General features: G+C 57.1%; 1 protein-coding gene across 35 annotated transcripts in view; it reads right to left on the bottom strand.

Annotated features, from left to right (window-relative positions):
* The window catches only part of CAMTA1 (calmodulin binding transcription activator 1), a 966,581-nt gene that overhangs the window by 86,816 nt on the left and 855,760 nt on the right, over window positions 1-24,005 (bottom strand). For 28 of the 35 annotated variants that reach the window (XM_035252890.3, XM_035252891.3, XM_035252892.3 and 25 more), the window contains 4 exons: window positions 17,835-17,975; window positions 14,482-16,328; window positions 8,540-8,666; window positions 2,062-2,196 (listed from right to left, as the gene is read on the bottom strand). In XM_035252890.3, coding sequence (XP_035108781.1) covers window positions 2,062-2,196; window positions 8,540-8,666; window positions 14,482-16,328; window positions 17,835-17,975 — 2,250 coding nt within the window. Of the gene's footprint in view, window positions 1-2,061; window positions 2,197-8,539; window positions 8,667-9,751; window positions 9,907-14,481; window positions 16,329-17,834; window positions 17,976-24,005 lie in introns of those variants that run through there. The other 7 variants (XM_035252911.3, XM_078330252.1, XM_078330255.1 and 4 more) reach the window with 1 other exon arrangement.

Genomic DNA, 24,005 nt, shown 5'->3' with positions numbered 1-24,005 from the left:
TCCCCAGTCAGGTAGGGTCTGGCAGTTCCTCTACCCCTGCCTCCCTTCCCCTCCCATTCCTTGAAAGGACAATGGCCCAGACCTAAGGAAAGCGTCCTTCAGGGCATCTGGGGCCACGGTGTACCCCGGGCTGGCCCCCTCTGGTTCAGCAGGGTGCTCTGAGCTGTTCCCCTAGCTGTGCCCCGGCCAGTGGTAACAGAGCTGATGCTGCTGGACGCCCAGGCCTTGATGCCATCACCACCCCAACTCCTGTCACCTCCTGTGTATCCTGCAGGGCAGGGGTCTTACTTCAACTTGAAGGCCCACAGAATTCAGAGCTCAAAGTTCTATGGGGAGGGGGCAGCTAGAGAACAGGTGCCCAGCTTGGCAGCAGGTCCATCCTGAGGGGTCTGGCATGGCCAAGGTCCAGGGTGTGTCTGTCGTGAAGTAGTTGAGTGGCTCCCCTTCCTCATGGTCTCTATCGCGTGTCCTCCTGTGCCACAGCTTCCAGGGTACAGCTGGCTCTCTGGGTTTCCAGGGGGCCTGCAGATATGTTCTGAGCTCTGGGGGCACTGCCTGGCTGTGACTTTACTCTCTGAAAAGGCTCCATCTGCCAGGCAGGGTCCTGCACTGGTCCCAGCACCTAGGGTTCACCCTAGTGAGCTGGCCAGGTCCTGCAGGGAGAGCCAGGGCTCTGCAGAGTTCCCGACTCCATTCCCCATTTGTTCTGCAAACCGAAACCAGATTTCCTTAACAGGAGCCCCTGGTCACTATGCCCTTTGTTACATCCTGCAGGTCATCATCGAAGCTTTGACTGGCTCCAGCCTCAGCCAGGGATGCTGCCAAGGGCAGCTTGGTGCCCCAGGGCAGCCACTGCCAGGGTGCAGTCTGCTGACCCAAAGCTGCCCCAGGGAATATCTCCTGAGGGTTCACCAGCCAGGGCGGCTGTTGGCACCCTCTCTTGGCTGGGGCAGGAGCTGCTGGGATAAGGCTGAGGTTTACACACTGGGTGATTCAGGAAATGAACTTTGTACCCAAGCCCAGAAATCCTCCAGCAATCCACAGCAAGCGGTGATCTGAGAGGTGAGACCCAAAAGGCCAGCTGTGAGTGTGGGGTTGGGGGTGTTGCTTAGAGACGCCCCCCCCCAAGCAGGGGAGCCAGGCTCAGCTTAGCCCAGATGGCAACATCCCAGGCCCACACGGTCTCCAGCAAGGTACTCCAGGGACTGCCACCTTTGTAGGCTGCCCGGATACTGAGGTCACAAACAGGCATCTCTCCACCTCATCCCCAGTGCATGGGGCTCAGCCCCCAGGCCTTGGTCAGCTCTGGGCCTCCTGGCATGTGCCCGGGTGGGAAAGCGCAGTCTCTGACCCTGGCATCCCCACCTGCCTTTGGCAGCTCTTCTCTGCTGAGCCCCTGGTACCCCAATGGGGACCTCCAACACTTATCGACCCCCATGGACAAGGCTGGCAGCTCTTGGAGCCCTGGGCTTGCCACAGAGGCTGCACAGGGCAGAGGTGCAAGTAAAATCAGCTAAGAAGCTGGAGCTGAGGGCATTTGAGGGTTTCCAGGAGAAGGTTTGGCTGGTAAGCCCCAAAAGGCAGAAGCAATACTTCAAATCTGAAAGAAGCCCAGGGCTGAGCTGCCTCCCCGCCTCTTCCTCGAGAGGCTTGGGTCTTGGCAATGGCCTCTGGGAATGCTTTTTGCTTCCAGGAAGCAAAAACAGCCCTGGAAGGGCACAGCGGGTGCTTGGACCTTGCTGCCTGGGGTCCTTTGCCAGAGGAACCTCTTAGCCCCCCTGGGCTTGCTTGGCCAGACAGCCCAGCAGGAGTGCCAGCCACAGGCCCGCACTCAGATACTTTTCATTCTCTCCCAGATTGAGGGGGGGGCGTCAGCTGGTGTCCACACAGGAATGGCAGACAGCATCGGCACTCAGCCTGGTGGTGGAGACCCAGCTGGCCTTCCTTCACTCATACTGGCACCCCTTCCTGCCCCTTTCAGGGTGCTTACTCTTCTCTCACACACTGCACAGAGTTCCCCAGCGTCCCTCTCCCTTGGTGCCTGCCAAGCACTGTTCTTACCGTCCAATGACAGCCAGTCGTGCTGAGAGGAAGGGAGCGTGGGCAGGGCCCGGGCTTTGTACTCAAACACCACCGAGTTGGAGATGATCTGGTTGTTGAAGGCAACTTGTAGGGTCACAAGACCAGTGTCATGGGCTGAAAGTGAGAGGAAGAGAGAGCAGGTCAAGGGCGGGTGGGTACGCTCCAGAGTCTGATGAGCCACACGGGACCTGGAATGTCCCCTCCCCACTACCCTTCATTGATTAACGTCTAGCTCTCCTTAATGGTAGCCTATGTCTGCTCATCCAAGACCTAAACACGATGCTTCTTCTAGGAACCTTCTCGTTTCACCCAGGCTCAGCCAGCTGTCCTGTGACGACTCTCATGTATTGTAACTGCGCCTTTGCTCCTCTGCCCCAGTGAGGGCAGGGGCTGGGTGCTCAGTATGACTGGCTCGTTGTAGTGAATGAATGAATGAATGAGCCCCACCCCTGCCCTATGGCTGGCTGTTATCCCATCCGTCCTGGGTGGGGTTCGGGTACAACATTTGCTTTGGACTTATTTGTGCTTATTTGGTTTTACCTATTCTTACAAGCCTGTCCTGACTCACTGAACGAGCCACCCCCTGTATTCTTAGAAGTTCTTCTGCCTCCCGATGAGGGAGCTTCAGCTGGGCCTCTGTTAAACTGGTCCCAGCTCAACCCTAGTGGGTGCTGAGCCAGGGATGCTGGCATGAAGGTTACATCTCCCTCCAATGGCCGGACAGTGAGCTCTGGAAGGCAGGGCGCCGGTGGGTCTGGTTAACTGCTGTGGCCCCATGTGGAATAAATGAGGTATGTTCTCACTGTGAGTAAGAGGAAGCCAGCCCGCGGCGGAGACCTGCTGCAGCTCTGGGGTGGAGACTGCCTCTCCACGGCTCATGTTCTCATCTTGGGGGCTGGCCTGTGGCCCACAGAGGTGGCCCATGGGCAGTCTTGGGTGTGCACACTGCCCTGCCAGGCCTCATCCCCGGCAGATGTCCGGGTTCTGCGCCCTCTGCCCTGCCTTTCTAGAATACCAGATACTGATACCCAGGGCCTCCCCAGTACAGATTTCCAGGGAGGACACACACACGGGGATCGAGTTACTGTATGGGGCTCTTGGTTTTCAGGAGCTTATAGACTCAAGGAAGCTGTCCAAGTCAGTCACTCCCTAGGACAGAGCAGAGCGCCAGCTTTCCTCCGAGGACTCTGATGCAGATCCCTGTCCCCATGGGAAAACCAGCTCATTGGCCAGTGGCCACTGTCCACCCTGGGTGGATGTGTTAAGGAAGCAGCCATCTTGCCATTGTCCCCGAGGCAGGTCTTAGGGAGTCGCTGTCCAAGGGGACCCACGGGTTTTTCCTCTGTGCTTTCCACCCTGACTTGGAACCTCAGCTCCAGGCCACAACCTGAACCAAAGGACTCCACGGTGGAGGTCACATAGGACCTCTGAGATGCCTGGGCAGGAGTCCAGAAACTGCTGTGGCTCTGCTGGCATCCCTGGGCGGGTCCCCAAGCTTGTGGTCACATGCCTGCCCTGGAGATTGTCCTGGCTTGCCAACAGGAAGGCAGGTGGCCAAACCTACACCCACTGGAGCCCGCTCAGAGCTGCTCCTCTTAACAGCCTCCTTGCCAGCCTCGGCGAGCTCACGGCTTCTCCAGGACAATGTGTCCCAGCTGGGGGGCCCGTCAACTGCTGCTGCTCTTCCACCATCTTCTGGCACTTGCACAGCCTGCAGTGATGCTGGAATGGTGGAAGACTCCAAGGCATTCCTTCCTTCCCAGAGAGATGGAGCAGAGGGGACCTGCTGTGGTGTCCAGGGTCCCAGCCCAGCAGCCCTGCCCCTGCAGGTCCATCACCCTCGAGGCTACCTGGACTCGCTATTCCCCTCCCCGCTAATGCAGTTCATCACGGACTCCTGGGTCTGTCCATGCTTCCTGGGTCCACCCACTGCTCTCCATCTCCACTGCCAAGGCTCTGGTCCATGCCGCCATCATTTGTTGCCTAGACTCCTGCATTAGCCTCCTGTCGAACGCAATGTCAGCACACCTGAGACCCACTCCTGCTGGGAGGGTGTCGGGAGGCCACAATCCAGCAGTGGGGCCCACAGCCCAGCACCCCTACAGGAAACTGGGAGGAGTGTGGTGCCCAAGGGAGCCCTTCTCCTGACACCTGGAAAGATCAGCCTTCTGCCTTCTTCCTCCCTACCACCCCAGGATCATCTTTAAAGATATAATTTAGATCAAGCCACTCCCTGCTTAAAGCTAACAGCTTCCATTGCAAGTAAAATCAAACCGAACTCCTGCCTATGATGTAGAAAGATGGACACGATTTGTTTTGGTCCCTGCTATCATCTCCAGTCTTACCGCGTTCAACTCCCCATTCCCCAATTACTGTCCTGCAGCCAGCGGCTGTCTTGGGCTTTACATTCTCCAAGTTGCCAAGCCTCCTTCTGCCTCAGGGCCTTTGCACTTCTGCCCGCTACCTGGCCTGGATGCTCCTCCCACTTCCCATGACTGGCTCCATCCTATCATCCAGGTCCCAGCCTGCGAGAGGCCTTTGCTGATCCATGTTCCAGAAGGAATCTCCCTCTTCCCAGGTGACATTATTCCCATATTCTACCGCTGGGATACAGTTTTCACCAGGTATCTTGCTTATTTCTTTTTCTCCTTGCTTTCTGTCTCCCTGCAGTAGAACGTCAGTAGAACATTCATTGTTGAATGGTTTTGAAATCTAATTCTTTGCCTTATTTTGTTATTTCTGTTTGTTTGTTTATTTAGTTATTTATTTTTTCAGAGAGTCTCACTCTGTCTCCCAGGCTGGAGTACAGTGGCACAATCTTGACTCACTGCAACCTCCACCTCCCAGGTTCAGGCGATTCTCCTGCCTCAGCCTCTCTGCTAGCTGAGATTACAGGTGCCTGCCACCACACCTGGCTGATTTTTGTATTTTTAGTAGAGACAGGATTTCACCACGTTGGCCAGGCTGGTCTCGAACTGCTGGCCTCAAGTGATCTGCCCACCTTGGTCTCCCAAGGTGCTGGGATTGCAGGTGTGAGCCACTGCACGTGGCCCTCATTTTGAATTTCATCTTTTGACTTCTGGTGACCTCTTAGGAATCCAGGGTGGGGCTCTCTGGCCAGCAGCGTCTCCTTGGTGGATTCCCCTGTCTTCCAAGCCTGCATCGCCTCTTTCCCCAACTTGGTTGGCTCCCTCCTGCCCCTGAAGCACCCAGGTCTTGTAGAAGACACATTCTGTGCCTGAGTGTCTCCTGCTGCCCGTGACGCTGTGGGAGCTGCCAGGGCAGGACCCTGTTCTCAGTCAGGGGAGAGTCACCTCATCTGTTTTGCTTGGGTGGGTGTGCTGGGCTGGGACCCCAGAGACAGGTGGGCATTGGCTGTCTGTGTCACCAGTGTCCCTTCTCCCGTGTCGTTCCTGGCTTGTGCTCCCAAGCCTTTGAACCTGTCTTTTTGGTGAGGCGCATTTGGTTCTGACTTCCAAGTGTTATCCTTCAAGCTCAGCCTCAGATGCCTCTGGGAAGACCCAGAGATGAGGTCCCCAAGCAGCCAGCATCATCTCCTGCGGCAGTGAGCAGTGATTCATTTACACAATATGCTCCTCCCTGGACCAAGAGCTCCTTGGGATCAGGGGCCTGGTGACAGGCAGGGTCTCATTCCTTGCTCCACTTGAGGTCCCTACTCCATGCACAGCAAGCAAGGGCTACTCAAAAGCTATTTGGCAAATGAATGAATGAATACATTCAGTGCTGTTTTACAGCGCACTGGATGTGTTTCAGTTCTGGAGTTAGCTGAAGACAGAACGCTGGCCCTAGCGGAGGGGTCCCAGTTCTCAGTTTGCCTTGAGCCTTGTGGCTCCTGGTCCCTCTGTCCAAGACATATTATGGCTAATATGATAAGCCTGAATGACCAGGAGGGTGAGTGGACTGGGCAGACTCTACCTACCATCTCTGGGGACCCAGAAATCCCCAGGACCAGGAGAACTGCCTGCCGAGACCCAAATTGCCCTGGTTCGCTCTCCAAACTCCCCTTGGGAAAGGGAGAACAAAGGACTCATTCACAGGAACCCTTCGGGAATGGAGCGCCTGGGCCAGGGGATTCACACACCTCCTTTCACTCACTGCTCCCACCCCGCTGGCAGGCAGTTTTCAGGGTAGAAACTGAGGCCTGGAGAGGTCAGGGACTGAGCTCCAGCCACACAGATGGTTTCTGGCTGATCTGGGATGGACCCGAGTGTGGCTGACTCCAGCCCCCAGGATTCTCCAGGTCTTGACCTGGGACATCATCTGGGGGCACATGAAGACCAATCCTCTTTTTCTGTGGAGGGGTCAGATAACGGAGGGCAGACCTAAACAGCCCTGCCCTGGCCCTCAGCCAGGTGAGAACCGGGTACAGGAAGTGGCGTCTATTTATAGGCCAGGCAAGTCCCATTCCGGCAGCAGGTGATAAGTGGACTGTTTTATACCACGGGGTCCTCTCCTCGACTCCTGCCAGGCGGGGGCCCCATCAGCTGCACACAGCCCTGCGCTGTGATAGGCAGATCCGGCCTGGCTGCTGCCCCGGCTGGCTGTGCCCCATGCTGAGCAGGGCTGCTGGGTGGGCCTTCTGGAGTCCGGCAGGTGGGGGCTGGGAGGGGAGGGCTGGGCCAGCAGGGGGTGGGTGTGCGCATGGGCAGCAGTGCTGACTCCTGGGAAGTTTGTGAGGAAGGAGGTTCAAGCACAGGCTGAGTGTGCAGCCAGCCCTGGAGCAGGGGTTTCCGCTCTGGTGGCTACAAGAAGAGCCAGAGAGGGGTGGGCGCAGTGGCTCACGCCTGTATTCCTAGCACTCTGGGAGGCTGAGGCGGGCGGATCACTTGGGTTAGGAGTTGGAGAGCAGCCTGGCCAACATGGTGAAACCCCGTCTCTACTAAAAACACAAAAGTCAGCCAGGTGTGGTGGCACAAGCCTGTAGTCCCAGCTACTAGGGAGGCTGAGGCAGGAGAATTGCTTGAACCTGGGAGGCAAAGTGTTGCCCACTATACTCCAACCTGGGAGACACAGTGAGACTCCACCTCAAAACAAAACAAAAAAAAAAACAGCAACAAAAAGAAGAGCCTAAGAGAAAAGGAAAAATGCTTGGTGGAGCTCAGCTGCCCCAGGCTAGGGGCATGGTTCAAGGGCGGCGGGGTGGGGATGGGGGTGGCAGACAGCTAGGCAGCCCAGGCTCAGGACGGACCACCCTGGATGGAACCTAGAAGCACCCTGGGGCCTGCCCAGCACCAGCCAGCTCTGTTCTTGCCATCAGGATCCCCCACCCCGTGCCTCTCCTCCGGGTAGTCTTCTACAGGGAGCATCTTCACTGCTTTCTAGGCTCCCTGCTGTTAGAGGATAGGAGTGGGTCTCCCTGCCCATTCCCACCCCTGCATCCTCACCCTCTCTCCTGTTCATGGTCAGGGCTCACTGGACAGGCCATCCCAAGGGCTGGCAATGATGGCATGGGGCCACCAAGGGGGTCCTGCCAGCACCAGCCCAGGAGCAGAAGACATGAGCTCTAGAGACGGACTTCAGATGCCTGGAGACTCATTCATTCCTTCACAGTCTCCATCCTCCTCTGTGACATGTCCTGCACTCTGCCAGCCACGGGAATACAATGGTGACCAAGAAGGACATAGTCCCTGACCCCATGGGACAGGCAAGTAGGGAAGCAGTGATGGCTAGAGGTCAACGAGAAGTTGACCAGACAGGGACACCATGCCAAGCAGATAATGCTGGACCCAGGATGATAGGCTTCAGAGCCACAGGGACAGCACAGAGGGGCTCCTGAATGGGTTTGTTTCTTGGGGGATCTTTGAGCTCCTGAATTGGAAGCAAATTATGTGCATGTACCTCTTCTGGGCATAGGGTAGCTGGCTCTGTTACATTCTTGAAGCAGTTTGCTGAATATTGTTAGATGGACCCTCTACCCCACCCCCACCCCATCTCCCTCCACCCCTGCCAGGCTTCCTCCAGCCTCCTGCCACCTGCTCTGGGCCCCAGGAGGACAGAGCCTGTGGACGGCATTGCCTAGGCTCTCTTGGCTTCTGGTTGGCTCAGGCCATGGGAGGCAGGGGCAGGTGCAGGGAGGCTGCCTTGCTACAGAGGTGGCCTCTGCCTCAGCTCTCACCAGCTCTAGTTGCCCTTTGGGCTGAGAGTGGTGGCAGCTTCCCACTGTGGCCAGTCCTGGATACATTGCTTGGCGTATTCCCTCCCTAAATAGTGCTCTCATCATGCTCTCTTCAAAATCCCAGTCAAGCGTGCCCTGTCCGATACTGGGTCCCCAAGCCAGAGCAGATGACGTTCTGATGACTATCTGGGATCCGCTTCTTCACAGCCTTAGAAACCGGGGCCTGCTCAAGGTCACCCCGAGGCTGACTCTGAGTCCAGTGCTCCTCAGGCCCCACACTCTCCTCCGGGGTCAGGGGGTGCTGGGGGGTGGCTTTCTCACCTGGGCAGTAGCAGCGCAGCACCCCGGGCTGAATCAGGGATGCAGGCACTGAGATCTGGTCAAACAGGCAGCTGTAGTTACTGCTGGCTTCTTGCCACGGGCCTGTGATGAGGACCTTCACTCCTCCCTGCAGGGAATAGAGAGGGGAACAGAGCTGGAGCGTGAGCCACCCGAGGGAAGCACTGTGGGGAAGTTCCCCTGAGCCTGCACTGCTCAGATGGGGGTTTGCACCCTTCCCTCCATGCAGATTCCCAGGCCCTCACTCCAGGGATTCCAGTGAGCCCTGACTTCTGAGAACCGAAGCTCCAGGGCTACGGCAAGAGGAGGGCCCCGGGGCAACCCTTCCCTGGCCCCCCAGGAAGCCCCAGACACCTCCCTCTGTTGGTATCCAGCACAAACTGGCAGCTCCAACCCCTGACCCTGTCTCCTGTGTAACTCGCAGATCAGACAGAAGCAAGTGCAGAATTTTGCAAACCCTTTCAGCCCACGATGCCCCTGAGAACTGGCCTGGAAGGAAGCCGAGGGCAGGGAGGGGACTTGCTCTGTCGTTCGCTTGTGGACAGATTGAGGGAACTACAAGGTTTGAAAACAGGCCTGATCATCTCAGGGTCAGCTTAGGGACCAGAAGTTCTTGGTGGGCGGGTTAAGGAGAGACCCAGGATCTCCAGGCTGTGGGGATGGCAAGGTGAGGGGGGTTGGAGCAGGGTGCGGGGAAGAGCCAGATAAAGAAACAGAAGCACTAAGTGCAGGAGACGCTCAGAGGCTGCCCTGGGAGCTGAATATGGGGCTCAGAGCTGGGGGCTGTGGGTGGAACGGGGCTGAGCATCTGCCCCCTCCCCCCACCACCCCTGTGCTAAGCCATTAAAGGTCCTGAGTCTATGCTGCTTCCTACACAGCTAGCCTGGGGTCCCCGTGTCCCACAAGCAACCAGTGACTGCGCAGCCTGGCTGGGAGCAGTGTCGGATGACCTTCCCAGAGGCTGGAACCCACCCCCAGGAACCTCCCAGGGCACCCAGCATCAGGAGAGCATCAGAAGGGCTGGGATACTCCCTGACCCCTGCTCGGAACAGTCTGGGGCTGCTGCAGAAAGCAGAGGAGGAGGGCAGCCTCCTGTCCAGGCCCCCGGGCAGTCCTGCTTTGTGGCCATTGTCCTGCATAGTGATGAGAGAGGGAGGTGCGAGGTGGATGGCACCTGGTAGGTCCCCTACTTACAGCTTAGCAGAGGAGAGGGGCTGGTCACTGAATGGAGGGAGGCTCTCTCTGGGGATGAGGAAGGTGGGGGTGCCGGCCTCCCGGGCTCTCCAGGCTAAAACCTTGGGTGGACCCACCCCAGAGGCGCCATCCACCCCACCCCCAAACCAGTAAACACCTTTCCCTGCAGGGGGCGGAGAGCTGCGTAGGTCAGGGCGGAGAGCACCACCTAGTGTCCAGGCTGGAGAAGGTCGCCAGACACGCTGGAGACTGGGAGATGGGGGTGAGGAGCTGCTGTGGGCCCACCTTCCCCTCCACTCCAGGCCAGAGGCAACTGCCCCAGCTCCGTGCCAGCCAGACGCTCCCTCCTGGGCAGTCACTTATTCTTGCTCTGCCTCTCATGGGCCCTGGCCCACCCTTGCCCTGGAGGGAGCCCCAACCTCTACAAAGAGCCTGGCCTAGGAGCCCCCGCAGTGTTCCTGGAACCCAGGCCTGACCCAGGGCATCGGCAACAGGAGGGGCGCTTCCAGGGATGAGGTGGAAGTGGCTCTTCCAAATGCCCAGCCAGGAAAAGAGCCTTCCTCCACGGAAGGGGCACATTCTACCCTCACTCTTGCATGAGCCTTGCTTTGGCCTGGGAGGTCACTTTACTGCTAGGGCAGCGGAGAATTCAGGACTGAGAGCCAAAAGCAGAAGGCCTGCTCCTGCCCCTCAGTAGCTGTGTGTCCTCAGGCAAGTAGCCCAGCCTCTCTGGGTGGCATTTGTTCCCTAGGGCCCCTTCGGCTGCAGCATCCCTTCGTTCAGATGCACAGGGATATTTGGAACCCCATGGAAGTGGAGGGGGCTGGGTGGAGTGGGTGCCTGGCTGGGAGGAGTGCGGTGGACAGGTGGAGCCTGACTTTGGGATGTCTTGAAGCAGCAGCAGGCCAGCTCAGGGCACCATCCCCCAGGATCCTGGGAAGTGGAAGAGCAGTGACTTCAAAAGGCCGCAGACAGTTACCGTGTGAGAAAAAGGGAAAAAATAATAACCGCGAGCAACAGCTGCTAGCATGAAGCTGGGGCTGCTGCCGGGAACAAAGAGCTGCAGAAATTACTGGAGAACATCAAGACCTTCTCCATGGCAACCACCGCAGGACAGCTCAGCATCCATCCATTCAGGGGACGGTTCCCGTGGCAACAGCCCGCCTGGCTGCGCTGAATCGGCAGTGACGTGTGTGCCTGACGGCTGTAATTGCAGGCTCTTCTGCCTGGTGCAGCAGGAGTGTCAGTGGTGGGAGATGACGCAGGAGGGTGTGGGGGAGGTAGGGAGGGGACACTGAATACCATCTGAGGCCTCCGTGTCCTGAGATAAAGGGCCTGGTGTCTGATGCAGCCAGGGCAGATGCTGGGGCATAGGGGGACACCTCTGGTGTGTGTGTGTGTGTGTGTGCGCACGTGCACACGCTAATGACCAGCTGCAGCTAGAGGTGAAGGGGTGAATAGAGTCAGGAGAAATGGGAGCAGCCTTTGGGAGGAATAGCCACTCAGAGAAGAGACGACAGCAGGATGCCCTGGCTGTCGCATTCCTGCTAAGTGGATGCACTGAGGCTTAGAGCTGGGTGGGGTGCTGAGTAATCGTTAAGCCAAACCCCATTTTGCAGACTGGGAAGCAAGGCCCGTGCTGACATGCCCAGCTGTAGAGCCCTCCCGGAGCTTGGCAGGGCCCGGCCAGATTGGACTCCTGAGGCCGTCAGTGCACAGACAGGCTGGCAGGGAGGGGACAGGACGAGGGCCAGACGAAGGGAGACAAGTATCAGGAGAGAAGGTGCCGTCTCCTGCAGAACCAAGGATGGGGGGCCCTGCTGTGGTGTGGGGACAGTTGTCTGGGTAGGAGAGGACAGCAAGGAGGAAGGGGCCCTTCACAGTCTTGAGGCCTCCCTGTGTGGCCAGGTGGGGCCCCGAAGGGCCCAGCTGGGTGGTGTATGCACATTTCCCAAATCAAGCTGGATTTCAGCTGCTTTTAGTGCTGGGTAATTGGAAGCACGGAGGGCTTCTGGAAAAGCGGGGCTGGCCGCTCTCTCTTGCTGGGCTGCCCAGGCTGCCACTGCTTTCCTGTTCCTGGGCCGCCCTCGCGTGGTGAGCTGCTGAACTGACTATCTCCGAGAGACGGTTTAGGGATCTGCAGCCCAGGAAAGCACAGAAGGAGGCTGGCCTGCCAATGTCCCATTCCTGGGCGAGGACACCCAGCAGGCTGAGGGTTAGGCCTGCACCCAGACAGGGCCTGTGCTCACAGGCCAGGACCCCGGGGAAAGAGGGGACCCTCCTCCCGCCTCCCGGCTCCTACAAGGCATTAAGAGCTCCAGAGCGCCTCTAAGTGTCCCAAGGACCAAATCTCCCAGGTCCTAAGACTGGGAGTGCCTCAAGGCCACCCCCTCTCAGCCATTTACATGTAAGGAAACTGAGGCCCAGAGAGTCAGGTCTCAAGGAACCAGGACCAGAAGACAGCTCTGAGCTTCCCCCTGTACCCTGGTCTTGGCCTCCCTTCCTGTCCCTCTACATCACTTCCTTCAGCTTGGGGCAGCCTTTGTGGGGTGGGGTGAGGGGTGTGGTGGGTACTCTGAAGGTGCCACTGAGCTCAGAGTCACTGATAAGACTAAGCTGTCAGGGCCAGGCATGGTGGATCCTGCCTGAAATTCCAGCACTTTGGGAGGCCAAGGCGGGCGGATCACTGGAGGCTAGGAGGTCAAGACCAGCCCGGCCAATATGGCAAAACTCCATCTCTACTAAAAATGCAAAAATTAGTTGGATGTGGTGTTGCGTGCCTGTAATCCCAGCACTTTGGGAGGCAGAGATGGGCGGATCACTTGAGGTCAGGAATTCGAGACCAGCCTGGGAAACATGGCTAAACCCTATCTCTACTAAAAATATAAAAATCAGCCAGGTGTGGCGGCGCATGCCTATAATCCCAGCTATTTGGAGGCTGAGACAGGAGAATGGCTTGAACCCGGGAGGCGGAGGTTACAGTGAGCCCAGACTATGCCATTGCACTCCAGCCTGGGCGATAAAAGCAAAAATCCTTCTCAAAACAAACAAACGAGACAGCAGGGTGTCAGAAACACAACCACACCAAGCTACACCAAGTGGGAGGCCAGTCCGATCCTTCCGGCTCTTCCTACCGGAGTGGGACCAGGCGGACACACACCGGAGAGGCAGGAGCTGGGCTGAGTGCTTTCCTAGTCAGTCCTCACAACAGCCCTGGGAGGTCAACTTGCTCCAACTTAGAGACCCAAAAAGAGAGGCGGCCTTGCCCAAGGTCACCGGACAGTAAGTGTGGAGCTGGGATTCTAATCCAGACTGTCTGGCCCCAGCGCCATGTTCCCGACGGCATACACATGGCAGCTGCCTCTCCATTTCTCAACACACTGTGCACGGAGCCAGCTTGCGGGCAGCAGCCGGTCTGTGCAGACACCTGCCTGATTTCCAGGCCGCTCCCCTCCCAAGGCTGGGCAGCTACCTGGGTTGATGTGGAATCTTTCTGAGAGCCAGGGATATGTGTACACAGATTTTCTCACTTTGCCAGTGGTCAAGAAGGGTGAGGAAGTAAGAGCCCTGCTTTGGTGTTTTCCAACCCAGTGGGCCATGGGCAGCCACCTCCTGGGAAGTGTCTAATCAGGGCCTGCAGTGTGCATGTTGTCCCCTGAGCAGCCAGGCGGGCCGGGGAGGGTCAGGAAGCAGGTGCTGTGGGCACCAGGTTATGTAGGGAAAGCCTGGGTCCCTCTAGCCCCTTCCTATGTGATTCTACTCTAGAGAAAATGCAGAGATTCCTCTACTACTTGTGCCCTGGTCTTTGGAGTAGCGGTTCTGAAAGTCAGATCCCAGGAGCTGAGACGGCCTGGGGGCTGCGGGAGGGCTCAGGCTGGAATCCTGCGTTCTGCGACCTTTGCTGAATTTGCAGAGTGCCAGGTTTACTTAAGAAGAATCTCCAGAATGCCATGCCCTGTTCAGTTTTAAGAGCGATTTTTGGTTTTTGTTCTTGTTTGGTTTGGAGAAGCAGAGAGGAAGCAGTGGATGTGAATGATCATATGATGGTGACTTTTGAATGTTTTTTAAGCAACCCTAGGACCCCTTTTTAAAAAAAAAAAAGCAAAGCAAAACATAGATGAACTCTTAACACATAAACCAAGAAATGGCAGACAGCTCTGGCAGGAGCTGGGGGAGCATTTTGCCTCCAAGGACACCCTTTTTCTTTTTTTCTGAGACAGGGCTTCACTCTGTCACCAGGCTGGAGTGCAATGGTATAATCGCAGCTCACTGCAGCCTCAGCCTCTTGGGCTCAAGTGCTCCTCCTGACTCAGCCTCCAGAACAGCTGGCACCATAGGCAGGCCCCACCACACCCGGCTTATTTTTTTATTTTTTCTTGAGACTAGGTCTCACTATGTTGCCCAGGCTGGCTTAGAACTCCTGGGCTTAAGCAATTCTCCTGTCTCAGGCTTCCAAAGTTCTGGGATTACAGGTCTGAGCCACAGCACCCGGCCAAGGACCCCCTGACTTTAAAGCTACTTGCCCCAGTGAAGTTTGAGAACCACCATGTGAAAGACGGAGATGTTTGAGTGTTGTGGGGATGCAAGGAGGGGAAAGTGTCATCTTCATGGTGCAGAGGTTCCTCCGAAGAGCAGCCACCTGCATGCATCCCTTAGCTGCATGGTGGCACAGGGGCTGGCAAGGTGGGTGGGAGCAGGGGTGACAGGTGGCGGCAGCAGTGGCAGCTTACCTCGGGGTAAGACCACTCTGGGGAGTAGTCGGTCACCATGAACACACGTCCACTCTGCTGCAGCATGCCCAGGGTGCCCTGGGCCGAGGCCGCCGAGACTACCTCGGCGACGTGCATGTAGGCCATGGTGCCGGCCCCGCCCTCCGAGCTGCTCAGCTGCAGGCTCGTTTGCTGGGGGCTGCAGCAGGGCAGGCACATCTCGGCCTGGGTGAAGGGGGCCCGCGCCCCGTCCTCTGACTGCGAGAGCGCCGTGCTGTCCCCCGACACCAGCTGGTGTCCATAGATGGTGCTGCTTCCCCCCTCCACGGAGATGAAGTCGTTGATCAGGTCGGAGAACTGGTTGCTGAAGGAGACGTCGAAGTGGTCCAGGCTGAGCTCCATGTTGGAGGCGTTGCCGATGCTGGGCTGGGCCACGGGGTAGAGCCCCTGCACCACGTTGCCCGGGAGGATGGGGACACCGCCGGCACTGCGGATCACCCCGTTGGTCTCGGGCTGCAAATAGTGCTCGGAGCCACAGGCCTGCAGCTCCCCAGACTTGAGGAGGACCTCGCTCCCTTCGGCTGCCTGCGAGGTCTCCATGGTGACCTCCCCTTCCGCCGTCATGGCCTGGAAGTTGGCCTGGAACTGCATGAGGTGGAGGGAGGAGGTGGACTCTATCCGTGTCTCCACGTGGCCACTGCAGGAGCTGGTCTGGGATGAGGCCTCCGTTTTCACCGTGGGCATCACGAAGGTGCCCCCGGAGTCACTCAGGCTGCTGTGGGCGTTCTGCTCGACAGGGAGGGGTTTGCTGGCATCCTGCAGGAAGAAGCTTGGGGAGGGGGTCTGGTGGATGTGGGGGCTGTGGCCCGTCTGGCTGAAGCTGGATGTGTAGTCCTTGTTGGAGTCGATGGCGCTGAAGTCCATCTGCTCCAGGGTGGTGCTGGGACTCAGGCCGCCGCCCGACGGCAGGAGGCTGGAGCCGGTGGTCAGGGTGAGGGAGCTGGCCGCTGCGGCTGCTGCTGAGGAGGAATATGCTTCTTTGGCCATCTGCTGCTCGAAGGAGGTGTCCTCGGTTTTGATCTCCTTGGTGAGGACGGTGGTGAAGCTGAAGCTCCGCTCCCCGGGTGGCGAGTGCCGGATGTTGGAGCTGACCATCTCGGCTTTCAGGCCTCCGCCTCCGTACGTCTGGCCCTGCTTTGGGTTATTAAGGAAACAGTCGGGGTCAAAGTTCATGGTGGTTTCTGGAATCTTCCGACCACCATCGAGGGTGGTGGAGAGGACCAGCTCTTCGGACACGTTGGTGGGCAGCATGGACAGGCTTTCCGAGCTGCCCGTGGTGGGGAAGGCGAACTTGTGGCCGTCGGAGCTCACGGCCAGGACGAGGCCCTGAGAGGCGTCGGGCGAGAGGAGGTGGTGGTTGGGGCCAGTGGTGGGGGACATGGTGTACACAGCCTCGTTGGTGACCTCTGACATGAACACTGTGGCACTCTGGGACAAGCTCCCCATCACAGAGGCCACCGCCATACTGGACACGCCTGTGACCACCGGGCTGTCCACCATGTCCGGATCGCTGTTAAGCCCGCTGCTGATGGACACAGGGGAGCTCTGGGTGGTGTCCGGGACCTCCACCTGGTTGGTGGAGGAGACCTCGGTGCTGCTCTGGTGCAGCAGCACGGGCTTGGCCACCTTGCCGTTCCTCTTCTCGCGGCTGGAGCCCTTGCTGTGGCTGTGCTCGTGTTTGCCCTCAGACACGTCATTGTGCTGCACCTCCGAGTGGCTCCCGTACCCCCCTGTCCGTGGCTCCACCTTCGGCGAGATGATACGGTGTTTGGCACTGTTACACTTGTGATGCACGCTGCTGCCAGCTCCTGCAGAGATCAGAACACCAGGCACACACACACGCGCAGGCACACACGTGCACACACACATGCACACACAAAAAGACAGTCAGCTCGGGCACTGTGGCAGACCCGCCCCACAGCAGCTGGGGCCGCTGGCAAAGCCCAGGCTCGGTAACCCCCAGGCAGGCCACAGACCCTCAGTTGTTGGACACGTACCCCAGCCCAGGGGCCATCCCATGGCCCTCAGACCCTTCTCTATAGATCGGGAGGCTTTGCCCTTGATGCTCTTTTTGAATAGGAAGCACAGGGGAAGTCAGGAAGCAGAAGGTGGAGGGAATGTCACCATCCGGGAAAGTCCCCTCCACCTCACCTGGACATCACTCACCTGGAAGGGCTTTTGCTGGCAAGGGGACTGAGCCTGGGGAGGGTGGCTACATCCGTACCCTACCCCACCTCCTTCCCCAACTTCCCACAGCTGCTCAGGCTGTGCTCTGTTTCAGCAGCCCTGTTCTTCAGGCACCCTGATAAGGAGCCCCCCGGGGCCTGGCAACCAGAGGTCAATGGGAGGTGATGGAAAAGCACTCTCAGGCCCAGCTCTCAGGCCCTGGGACCAAAGACGGTTCTAGACCCTGCTCCAGAGGCAGAAAGGTACGCCAGCCCAGGCCCGTCCTCGGCTCTCTGGGGGACAAAAACCCATCTAGATCCTAAGCCAGGACAGAGCCCTTGCTCCTCATTTCAGATGTAGGCAAGAAACAAGCCTCTGGAGCTGAGCGTTTCCGAGCTCCACAAAGCCTCCCTGCAGCTCCTTCAGCCCCGGCAGGCCAGGACGGCTTTTCTCTCCCACCCGTCAGATATTTTCACTGTTTTCATTTCATCTGATAAGGGTCACTTTACTTTTGAGGAAAGGGTGAGTTCTCCCCATCCTGTTATAGCCTCACCACCAAGACTCCTAAATGCATGAAGACTTCCCAGAGAAATGACACGACCCTCTGATGGGAATATCTAATTAAGTCAGCCCAGGGAGAGGAGGACACACATTTCAAAGAGCAAACACCATTATCAGAAAAACAGACACATTAGGAGAGAGAGCGTGGGATGCTTTATGTTCTTGGAGGAGACAGAGGTTGCAGAAAGGTTGAGACTGCGTGGTACCATTGGTGCAGGGCAGGTCTCCCTGAAGACTTCAGTGCCCTCTGGTAGAGGATGCCCAAGAGTGTGGGCCTGAATGGAGGCCCTGAGCCCTGGAGCACCCCACTCCCCCAACTCTGCTGCCCACAGTTCCTGACCCACTCGTGGAGGAAGCCGCCCCTCTGGACACTGCTCCCTCCTGCCCAGAGTGCTGCCAGCTGCAGGGCAGGACGAGGCCGAGGGCCTGCCTGTGTCTGTGCTGGGTGTGGCAGTGCTGCCGGGTCCCTGACTGTCCCCCTCCTCCCTCACTAGACATCAAGGCTCACCCACAGAGGAGGGCCATGATGGCTGCCTGGTAAGGCCCCTCGGTCCCCGCGGCGCCCATCTGCCAGTGCCCCTGCTCACCCAGGCTGCCGGTGCAGAGGCAGTTGTGGGTCCGCGGCTGGGGCTTGGTCTGATGGCTGTCGAGGATCTGCTGCACCAGCTGCTCTACTGAGAAGCCCGAGCTGCTGTTCCCATTGCTGCAGGTCCACTTGATGCCATGGACTACGGAGAGAGAGCAGAGGGGCGGTCAGAGCCTGTGGGTGCAGAGGGGGTCTGGGTGGGGGGACTGAGGGGTAGGACCCAGGCCCTCCCTGACAGCAGCCCTCTCTCTGCTGGGGAGCCTGTCTTTGACGAGGAGGAGAGGAAGAGGGGGAGGGAGGCCAGGCTGCCCTGCTGGACCCCCTGCTCCCACTGAGGGTTCTGAGCTCTTCCTCCACCTCCTTGCTCCCTTTGCCTATGGTGCAGCCCAGGGAGTGTTTTCTAAAGTCAGGGTGCATGAGGCGGTTTTTCCAGAAGTGCTGGAATGGAAGAGAAAGGGAACAAGGACGGAAAGAGAGCAGACAGGAGGCAGACAGACTTCCCAGAGTGGGAGCCTCTCGAGGAGACTCAGGATCAAGGCGGGTCAACAGGAGGACCAGCGCCTCTCCCAGTGGGGTGTGGGGAGGATCCCCGCCCCGGAGGGCACGGGATTGAAGGACCCACATGGCCGGGACAGCAGGTGCCTCAATGCCCAGTGCTGACTGATGGCGGCCATCTGGACAGCTGCCCTGGGTTCTAGGCTCAACCTTCCGCCCTGAACTTTTTCAGTCCCCGGTGTTGGGGCTGGGGTTTCCAACCTGCCTGGCAGGATGGGGGCTGGAAGTCTAAACCGACTTTTCCAGCGGAGCAGTTTTCTCAGCTGGAGCAGACCCAGCCGAGGGGTAGCTAAGTCCTGAGTCCAGCACCAGGCTCAGAGGCAGTGGCTTTGAAGCTTTGGGGCTGGTGCTGGTGCTGGGGCTCCAGGCACAGAGGAGCAGGGCATGGGGTCGAGGTAGGGAGAGGCCAGTGGCTTTATGGATATGAGAGCAACTTCCTTCCTTCTTTGGCTGAAGCTCCTCTCCCACGGCTCCAGCGGGACAGCAGCTAACCCTCGCAGCACCGGCCCCAGTTTTGCGAAGGGTTCTAGCATGCAGGGGCAAGGAGAGCATCGACATGGCAGGTAGGAGTTGGCTCGATTCAGAGTCAACTGAATTGGATTTGAGTCCAGGTTTTACCTATTTTTTTGAAACAGGGTGTCACTCTGTTGCTCAGGCTGGAGTGCTGTGGCATAAACATGACTCACTATAGCCTCGACCTCCTGGGCTCAAGTGATCCTCCTGCCTCAGCCTCCTGAGTAGCTGGGACTGTAGGCATGTGTCACTAAACTTGGATGTTAAAAAAAATTATTTGTAGAAGCCTGGTGCAGTGGCTCATGCCTGTAATCCTAGCACTTTGGGAGGCCAGAGCGGGCGGATCACTTGAGGTCAGGAGTTCGAGACCAGCCTGATCAACATGGTTAAACCCTGTCTCTACTAAAAATACAAAATTAGCTGGGTGTGGTGGCACATGCCTGTAATCCCAGCTGCTTGGGAGGCTGAGGCAAAAGAATCACCTGGGAGGCGGAGGTTGAAGTGAGCCGAGATCGCACCATTGCACTCCAGTCTGGATAACAAAAGCGAAATTCCTTCTCAAAAAAACCCCACAAAACATTATTTGTAGAGACAGACGAGGGTCTCACTATGTTATCCAGGCTGGTCTAGAACTCCTCGTCTCCCAAAGTGCTGAGATTACAGGTGTGAACCATTGTGTCTGGCCTGAGTCTAGGTTTTGATCTTGCTGTGTGGATTTGGGCCAGTCACTTAGCCTTTCTGAGCCTCAGTTTTCTCCCCTGTCAAGTGGGCGTATAGTAGTTCCTGTCTAGAGAACTGGGTAGGAGAAAACATGATCTACTTTGTGCATACCCAAAAAGGGGTAGCTGTTGTCATAACTGTCACTAGTGATGATGGTGATGACGGTGGTGTCTGTGACACTAAGCAGGCAGTGCTGACCCTGCCCTTGGGCCTGGCTGATGCTATGGGGACTGGGCTTGGGGCAGGACGCTTTTTGCTGTGAAATCCACAGACGGCTCAGCCCTGGAATGCTGCAGGAAGATCTCCGTGGTGGCCCTTCAGCCCTGCCTCTGTTCCTGGGAGCAGAGCACGCTTTATTATAACTCTGATGGTTTTCAAAGGACAGAACCCACGTGTGAGGCCTGGGATCTGGAGGGATGCCTTCAGGGTGCTGCTTTCTTTCTCCATGTGGGCCACCACCTGGCTCAGCTTCCTTGCCTTCCGCTCCACTCTGAAGAGGCTCCTCCGAGGTCTGCAGCGCCCTGCCTCCAGCACCTTCACTCTTTCCCAGGGGGTTTGGGATTCTGCTTGGGAGGCTGAGGGGATGGGTGGGGCTGAGAGGTACCTGCCCTGAGCTTGCCAAGCCGCCACGCTCAGAACCTTATGTGACAGGCACAGGCAGGAGGGTGGCAGCACTGACAGCCCACCTTTCTTCAGGCGGACAGTGCTTTCATCTTTAGCTCCCTGGAGGAATTCTCCAGCAGCCCCCGAAGCACCTTGCCCTGACAGCTGGAGGGAAAGCCCGGGCCAGGGGCTTTTAAACATCATCATCGCTATAGGACTCTTTTCTTTTTTTTTGAGACGGAATTTCACTATTGTTGCCCAGGCTGCAGTGTGGAGTGAAATGGTGCAATCTCAGCTCACTGCAACCTCTGCCTCCCAGATTCAAGCAATTCTCCTGCTTCAGCCTCCTGAGTAGCTGGAATTACAGGCACGTGCCACCACACCCAGCTAATTTTGTATTTTTAATAGAAACAGGGTTTAACTATGTTGGTCAGGCTGGTCTCAAACTCCCGACCTCAGGTGATCCACCAGCCTAGGCCTCCCAAAGTGCTGGCATTACAGGCACCGGCCTTATAGGACTCTTTTCTTAAATAAACCTCTATCTAGAAATCCAATACGGAAGACAGATTACAGCAGAAAGGAGCTGACGGAGGCAGGATGAGGTGTCACAGGCTCTCCAGCCTTCTCCATGCTGAGAGCACTCCTTGGCTAAAGATTTCCAGATGAGAAAACAGATGCTCAGGAGGGGAGGTGACAGCCCAAATCACATTCCAGAGAGCACAGGGCAGGATTTGAGACTCCCCTCTGGACCGCTGCACAGGCAGTGGTCTGTTCCAGCTGTGGGTCCTCCTACTCTGGCTGTACTCAGGCCTCAAATAGGAGATTCTGCTGTCATTGGTCTGGGGTGGGGCCAGGTATTTTTTTAAAGCTCTGCAGTGGCTCCTCACATGCCGTTAGGATGGAGAACAGGCAGCTGTGTCCTAAGTGTAAACTCAGCAGGCAACTGCAAGTCCAAGAGCAGAAGAAACGCCTGCAGAGCTCAGCGCGGGAGCGCCTCCCTGTGGGAACTCTGAGCAGGTGCCCCTCGTCAAGCCAGGTCACATGTTCTCTGGAAAGATCCCTGCTGAGTTTGAACTCGGCTCTCTGGGGAGATGAGCTGTTTCCAGTGAAGCCCCACCTCTGGCTTCTGGCCTTCAGGCCACTCCCCACTCCAGGATCCTGGGTTTCCACGTAGGGAGGCTTTAGAATCCCCTGGCTGGCAGAGTCTTCCAGCATTTCAGATCAGGGTCCCCTCTGCTCTGAAAACCACCGCCTCTCAGGCCAGGTTTCTCCTCCAGTCCTGACGGGGTACGGCAGCCGCATTCTCTCTGCCACTTGCTCTCCTCCTTATGTTGTGAAGGTTATAAAATGAAGACCCAGTGAAGGGTGACAGATTGCAAACAGAGAGTTTCTGGATGCTTAATGCAGATTACCTACTGTCTTGGCACATCTAATATGCAGATTCCCTCCCTCCCTGCTCTGGTGTTGGAGGGGGTGGGTGGAGAAAAGCCCCCTCCTCTGAGGTGGTGAGTTGTTAGTGCTGAATATCAAAGACTATCAAGACGCTTTTTAGCATGTCATGCTCTGTTTCCTGACACGGAACGAATCAGCGGGAAGGGAGGTTTCTAGAGGGAAAAAGCGCTCTATGAAAGGAAGGTTAATAGCCACGCATGCTGGCCTCCCCCTCGGCCCCTTCCCCTTTGTAAAGCAGCGAAAGGGAAACCGCGTTGAAAATACACTTGATCATGTGACCTCCCATATGTAAGGTCCTGACATGTCATGTGAGGGAGGAGGCACAGAAAGAGGAGGAGGAATTCCCAGGAAGGTCATATCCCGGTGGCTCTGGGTCATGCCTGCCCCTCCTGCTCACTGTACCTCGCTGGGCAGTACCTGACTCCCCGTTCTCAGGCAGAATAGCTTGAGCTGAATCCCAGACAGAGGGACCCTCTCTGCAGCTTCCATACTTGGGGCCTGGGTGGTGGTCCCTGGTCGGCTCAGGTGGCGGAGAGAGACCTGTATCCCCAGGAAGGTTGGGTCAGGGGAAGTACCAGAGAGGAGTGGCAGGGGATGGGGTAAGCCAGACCCCAGCATGGGGCTCCACAGGACAAGGGCAGGCAGGACGGCTACACTGGCCCCTGAGAAGCAGGATGCTGGCCCCTGAAAAGATGTCTTCCTATAGCTACCCCAGAAGTCCTGCACTGCCCCATGATACACAGGCCTGGGGGCTGCATCGTCTCAGACAGGGCTGCCTGCAGAGCTGAGGCTGGAGGTGGCCGTCGCAGGAACCCGGGGCCCACTCCAATGCTGACCGAGTCCTCGTACAAGATGTTTACCCTAATTATGACCCGTGGCAAGGCAGCAGCGCTTCCACTAATATGAATAATCAAAATGAAATCAATGACAACAGCATGTGGCCCATGCTTTGGAGAGCATCTTCTGATGAACAATTTACCCAAGAGGCGGCCAACCGCTGGGAAGAGAGTAATTGAGATCTAGAAGAGAGGGCTGGGGGAAGGCGTGGGGGCTTCACCCCTCACGGGGCAGGCTGCCGGCGAGGGCCTCCTGGGTTGCAGCTGCTCCATCCCAGGCCCTTGGGAAGAGGTGGAGAGCTTCAGCGACGCAGGCCAAGCCTGAGTCACGTTAGCACCTCCTATTTTCCTCTCGGGAGAGCTGAATTGTCCCTCCCAGCAAACACATAGGTCGAAACCCTATGACTTTATTTGGAAACAGACCTTTAAGGTGGAAATTACGGTTAAGTGAGTCACATGGGTGGGACCCTATCCCAGCAGGAGAAAGAGATACCAGGAGTGCCCACGCACAGAGAAATGGTCATAGGAGGACGCAGTGAGAAGGTGGCTGTCTGCAACCCAGGAAGAGAGGCCCGGCCAGAAACCAACCCCAGTGTCCCCTTGATCTTGGACGTCCAGCCTCCAGGCTGTGAGACGATCAGTTTCTGTGGTTTAAGCCCCCAGTCTGTGACACTCTGGTGGCGGTGTCTTAGTCGGTTTTGTGGTGCTGCAGAATTCCACAGACTGAGAAGTTGGTAAGCACAAGGGACAGAAATGCACGGGCTTACGGTTTTGGAGGCTGGGAGTCCAGCATCAAGGAGCCAGTGCCTGGCGAGGGTCTTCTTGCTATGTCACAGCACGGTGGAAGGGCAAGGAAAAAGAATCCACTCCCAGGAACCCTATGGATAGCAGTTAAACACCCCCATGGGGCCCAGCTCCAGACACAGTTGCATTGGGAATTCAATTTCAACATGAGTTTTGGAGGAAAACATTCAAACCACAGCAGGCAGATAATACACTCCACATGGGGGCTCAGGCCTCCCTCATCCCCAGGGCCTCTGGCTAGAGCTCCACAGCCACCCTGCTCTATGCACTGCCACATGTGTGTGTGCTCGTATAGGTGCATGTATATAGGTGTGTGTACAGGTGTGTGTATATAGGTGTATATATTTGTGTGTGTATATGTGTGTGTGTAGGTGTGTGTGTAGGTGTGTATAGGTGTATAGGCATGTGTGTAGGTGTGTATAGGTGTGTGGTGTGTATAGCCATGTGTAGGTGTGTATAGGTGTGTGTATAGGCATGTATATAGGTATGTATAGATGTGTGTGTAGGTGTGTATCGGTGTGTGTAGGTGTGTATAGGTGTGTCTGTATAGGCATGTGTGTGTGGGTGTGTTTAGGTGTGTGGTGTGTATGGGTGTGTATAGGTGTGTAGGCATGTGTGTAGGTGTGTATAGGTGTGTTTATAGGCCTGTGTGTGTATATGTGTGTATAAGTGTATAAGCATGTGTGTAG

The sequence above is a fragment of the Callithrix jacchus genome, chromosome 7, assembly GCF_049354715.1.
Source record: "Callithrix jacchus isolate 240 chromosome 7, calJac240_pri, whole genome shotgun sequence".
Lineage (NCBI taxonomy): Eukaryota > Metazoa > Chordata > Mammalia > Primates > Cebidae > Callithrix > Callithrix jacchus.
This window is presented reverse-complemented; position numbering and strand designations above follow the sequence as displayed.